The 5,339-nt window shown below is 44.1% G+C and overlaps 1 protein-coding gene across 1 annotated transcript; it reads right to left on the bottom strand.

Annotated features, from left to right (window-relative positions):
* On the bottom strand, positions 1 to 1,589 carry NANOS1 (nanos C2HC-type zinc finger 1). The gene has a single exon (XM_063306149.1). The coding sequence runs from the start codon at positions 1,452 to 1,454 to the stop codon at positions 639 to 641; it is 816 nt and encodes a 271-aa protein (XP_063162219.1). The 5' UTR covers positions 1,455 to 1,589; the 3' UTR covers positions 1 to 638.
* Between the last annotated feature and the right edge of the window lie 3,750 nt (positions 1,590 to 5,339).

The following is a 5,339-nucleotide window of genomic DNA, read 5'->3' as shown; positions in this document are numbered from 1 at the left end:
TGCTAATTCAATACATTTAATAAGTGACCTTTCCAACCTTGCCTTATAACCATTGTAGGACCAGCCAAACAGCTCCTTAAAAATTATTTGAATCATACATGTTATCGCTGCAAGTTGTGTTACGCTGCCTTTTTCAGACATGTTCAAAGCCAGTCTTTTCTTTATTCAGGAGTGCTTCCTTTCCAGCCAAGATTATTAAACAAAGCTACAGCAAATAGAGCATATGCCTAAGAGATATCCTTAGTCCCATTTAAAAATTAGGTAAGTTTCACAATAAACAAATACAGTACCTCTAAACGGTATGTTATAATTCTTAAGAGTTAATTCAGAGGCCAGACTCCCTGGCTACTACATATACAAACTAGAAACTATACTCAATTATTTGATACATAAATCAAGAACATCTCTCTGTACATTCTACGTCGTCATATTTAAATATATTAAGAAACATCATTTGATTACAATCATTGTTTAAAAAAATCAAAGGAAATGCCTTTTTTATATCCCTGTAGAGGGCACACGCGCGCAAGAGAACAGAAAGAGGATGAATCGTAGCGGGTTTTCCCCCCCATTCACTGTTTTTGATCCGCAGTCCCGTCTCGACCAACGCAGACGCGCCCAAGGCTTGAGAGCGCCCCCTAGCGGAGCTTCTTGCCCAGGATGTGCCGGGCGTTTTTGAGCGGTTGTTTTGGGGCGCTGCCGTGCATTTTGGACAAGGGGCAATACTTGATCGTGTGCGCATTGTCCCCACTAGCTCCACAGAGAGGACACGTGTATCGCCTCAGCACCGGGCATAAGACTCTGCCGTCGGGTCCCTTAAGGATGTGTGTGGTGTAGAGGGCCACGGCTTCCTTATTATTCCGGCAGAAAACACAAACTTGCAATTCCGGCTTCAGCAGCCTGGAGGCGCTTTTCTGGGGAGCCTGAAGCCGGCCATCCACCACCAGGCGGCCGCCCCAAGCGTGAGGCGAGCGATCTCTTTCCAGATGGTCAGGGGAGCAATTGAACACCACCGAGGCCGGGCTGGATCTGCCAGAGAAAGGGCTAAAATCGGCGAACCGCTCCTCCAGCAGGCTTTCGCTAGGGTTAAGGTGGTGATGGCCGCACAGGTCAAAATCGTGCAAATCCAGGGAGCTCTCGAAATAAGGGGCTCCCACGTCGTCGTCGTCTTCCTCCTCCTCGTCCTCCTCTTCCTCTTCGCCTTCCTCGGTCGCCGGGACCTGCTGCACGGTCGCCGCCACCACCACGGAGGAGGGCCCGGTCCTAAAGCCCTTCTCCTGGCTCACCGCCTTGGTGATCAGAGTGGCCAGCCCCAGGTAATCATTCCACGAGTTAAACGCGTTCCCGTAGGCGCTGTGGCTCATACTCGCATACCTACTGGCGCCCTGCAAAAACTCCACCGGCTGATGGTGATGATGGTGCTTCTCCAGCTTGCTGGGGTGGAAAGCCTCCATCAGAAAGCGACGAACCCAGCCGCTCGCGCGTCCAAAACGACCCCTCACTTTCCGCAGGCGAACGCCGGCACAAGCCCCGCGAAGAGCAGCGAGTCAGCCGCTCACCAAAACAACAGCTCAAAACTCCTCCTCCTCTTCTGCGAAGCTTTTAGTGCTTGCAGCTGCTGAAATAGAGGGGAGGGACGGAGGAGACGCAATCCTGATGCTGCGCTCTAATTGGCTAGCAGCCAGAGCTGACCCACCTTCGCTGCCTATTATTGGCTGCTGTGGTTTAGTACCCTTTTCATCTCTTCCAACGGGGCGTAGACGTTAGTGATCCTGCTCGCTACTTGAACTCGAAGCAGGTAGGTGGCCCGCAGAGGTTTGGGACCGAGCGAGTCAGGGAGGTGTTCTTTTCCCGTAGTAATATCGGCATTAGCCTTGGAATTTGTTGTCAGAGTGAAAGCTCATTCAGTAATTTGCAGTACAAAGTCTGTTTTTGCTGCACTGGCAGACTCCAGGTGTGGTGAATTAGAACACCCAGCGTGATAAATCAGTTGGCTTCACTTGTGAGAGCTTTACCCCAGCAGGCTTAAGACGTCTGCTCTAGCATTTTCAAAGGGAGGAGGAAAATATTGCAGTGTTGGGCATGTATACAAAGATGCACACAACCAAGACTCCTTTTTTCAGTGCCCTCCATAGGCTGTCCAGAGTCCTGATTTCCTCTGAGCATGGGCTTGGCAAGCAGGTGGGGGTGGAATCACTTTGTGTTGTATAGAAGACATGCATGGTTTGCAGGGATCATGCCTCTGCGCTCAGATACATTGGTTCCAGAACTTTATTTCCTCTTATCCCACTGCCATCTTACTATATGCCAAGCCACAAAAACAGTGTTGCACATTTATTGACTTTTGTTTTGCCTTCTAATCAGTCTCATTCCTTTCCTTACACAGCTAATTATACACTGGTGGGGTGATGAAGACCAGAAACATGCTGGCCATCTGCTCTGAAGAACTGGATATGTCACCCAATTGACTGGCTGCCTCCATGTGTCTTTTCTTCTCTGGCAGCACCTCACTCACTCTGAAGGCACAGCCAGATGGCCACATCAAAGTGCTTTCCTCCAGTCTGTGAACTGGCAGGACAGTATGGTGGTGTAGTCACTGCTCCCTTGTCCATGCATTTATTGGTGAACAATGGGCAACACACTGCTGGCAGAACTTGGCTCCTTTCCAAATTCTATGCAGGACACCACCAGTGATTTCTCAAAGGCATGTTAAATGCTTTTGAAAAAGAGGTGAGAACTCTTTCAAAATAGTCCTAAACTCCATGTATATAAGGAGCTTATATGAGACCTGAGAAGCACTATGGAATGCCCCTGGTCAGGCATAATGAAGGGAAGATATTTCTGTGGAAGCCACTGGGGTTTGGTCTACCTGTCATGGAGGGTAGTTCCGGAGGCAAGGGAGCATGCTTGCAGTACCCTAAAGTGGCCAATACAAGCAGGCAGATCCCATCAACCACATCACTAAAGTGTGCTAGATCAAGTCCATGGCAAACATTGTATCAGGAGCAGAGAGAGAACATTATTATAGTTTAACACTAGAACAGCTGAAGATGATATTAAACTGATTCAGCTGTAGCCTGGGATGAGAAGAAGGCATCACCATAGAACACACTGTGTTCTCAACAGTTATGGGTGTTCATGCTGTGATTAGGGGGTGTGAGGTTGACCCCCAACGGAGTTCACATATTACACTAAGCTAGGACTTCAAACTGCAGGTCAGCCCCCACCCCCGCAGTCACAAGTAAGCACAGTAGTCAGTCTTGTCGTTTTGAGTATTACAGATCCCAGTGACTATTTGTTTCATTCATGCACAAATTCATTGAAGTACGGGAATGACTGCCCCAAGACATGCCCTTTGGTTGATTTTCCCTTTGCATGTTGTGCAAACCCAATGATTGTGGTTTGTTAACCATGATGTATAGCAGGGGTGGATGTCCATTTTTGGCCTCCAGGAGCCTGGCTTGTGATGTGCTTGTGTCACCAGGGGACAATGCCTTTTGATACTAGGGTAAAGGGGAGCTGCATTGTCAAGCACCTATTTTACTTTATCTATTGACTTAAAAGTCAGTGGTTTTGCTATCATAGTTTGGGCTGAATTGGAGCTCGCTCAGGCAGCAGTTTAGAAGTATGAAAGTCTTTATGATATTAAATTGTATTAATTTAAATTATATTTAAAATTAAATTTTGAATTCTGAGTTCTGTAAACCCAAAAGGGTGGCTGCTTTGATGACATCTTATTAAGCCCAAGACTCTGGGTCAAGAGATTGGCTTTTGGATTTAGCTTGTTATGTTAACACAGCCTACAGGTTTGAGAACTAACAAGCAGCGGAATTGAGAATGGGGGATAGACTGAAATCAATCTCCAATATCTTGTAACTTTTGTAAAAAAAAAATTGGATTTCGGCAGGTACAGGTTTTGTGAGCCTCACATGACGAATTGCACTAAAATCTGTGGCCTGTGTGTTAATAGTAGATGAGGAAAATTCTAAACCCATAGATATGTCTTCTCCCCACTACCCTTCAGTCTTCTTTCTGCCCCCCCTCCTTTTTGTCCAGCAAGGTGTTTTTGTATGAATTCAATCACAAGATTCATATATTGCACTATTTTTAGTTTGTTTAATCACAATATTCTAATCATAGACTGATGGGATTATATACCTGGGTTTACTTATCACACTAAAACAAATGAAGCTATGATATGGCTCTACTTACAGAACACGTTGAGACACAAATTTTACTGGCCTCATTTCAGCCTAGCATGTTGTGTGAGCCTATATCAGTTCAATGTGCTCTGAAAACCCAGAAAATTGAAGTACATTAAATATATCACAGCCAATAGTTAAAACTACTAGAGCTGTCTTGCAGAAAACCACATGAGTACTAGATGGCACCAAAGAGAGATGGAAAACTACTCTTGGTTGACACTTAGTGGTTGTCTGGATTTTTACAGCCCAAATGTATTTGTTTGTTTTATTAATATACAAAAATAAGAAAAAAAGTCCATGCCCCAAAAGAAAAATGAAAGAAAGGGAAGGGAAGGCAGAAAAAGCTATACAACTTATAACAAAACCCATCATTTTTAAATACAGTATTGAATAGTAGAGATCACACTGACTACAGTATTTCTATTTTGTCAATAGACAGCTAGTTCAGAAGTTGAAAACGAACACATTATCAGTCCAGGACTATAGACCTCAGTCGGTACACTCATAACAGAATAACCTTGTTTTGCTTTGCACTGTGCTTGATAAATCCACGGTTCTTTATTGATAAATCCCATGTTTTTGGCGTATACTCAAAAACTGCCTTAATTTAAATCTGATTATTTTGCTCCAAACCATATGAACAAATGTTTGGATATTAACTCAAAATGAGATGACAGTAGGGAAAGCTCAGATTATTTATGTGACCTTCCCCTATGTCTACATTTCTAGTATGGTGAGGACGTCGATAATCAACCTTTCTTAGGTATTCTCTGGAATATCCCATCAACATGAAAAACTTTTGCTGAATTAGTGTCAACTTAAGAAATGTACTTAATATCTGGTACCCCTACTATAACATAGCATAATGACTGACCCCAAACCAGTGGGTCCTCTCTAGGTTACAGCAGGTGCTTTAAAGGAGTTGCTTGCTTACAAGCAGTCTGGACTTAGCTGAAAAAATATCATTTAGCTTGAAATATTGGAAATTAGCTCCCTATGATGACACTGTGAAATAGCTGCAAAAATTAAAGGTAGTCACTGCAGTTGGCTTTATAACCTTATTGGCATGTTTTAAAACCTCTAATAGCTGGCTAGTGTTAAAAAAACAATTTTATAATTACAAGCTTAAGAATA

Source organism: Candoia aspera, chromosome 6, assembly GCF_035149785.1.
Source record: "Candoia aspera isolate rCanAsp1 chromosome 6, rCanAsp1.hap2, whole genome shotgun sequence".
Taxonomy (NCBI): Eukaryota; Metazoa; Chordata; class Lepidosauria; order Squamata; family Boidae; genus Candoia; species Candoia aspera.
Note: the sequence above shows the minus strand (reverse complement) of the source record. Positions and strands in the feature narration are given on the sequence as shown.

Excerpts from the sequence above, each read along its gene's own strand:
- NANOS1 (XM_063306149.1), bottom strand. The coding sequence starts at position 1,454 with ATGGAGGCTTTCCACCCCAGCAAGCTGGAGAAGCACCATCATCACCAT.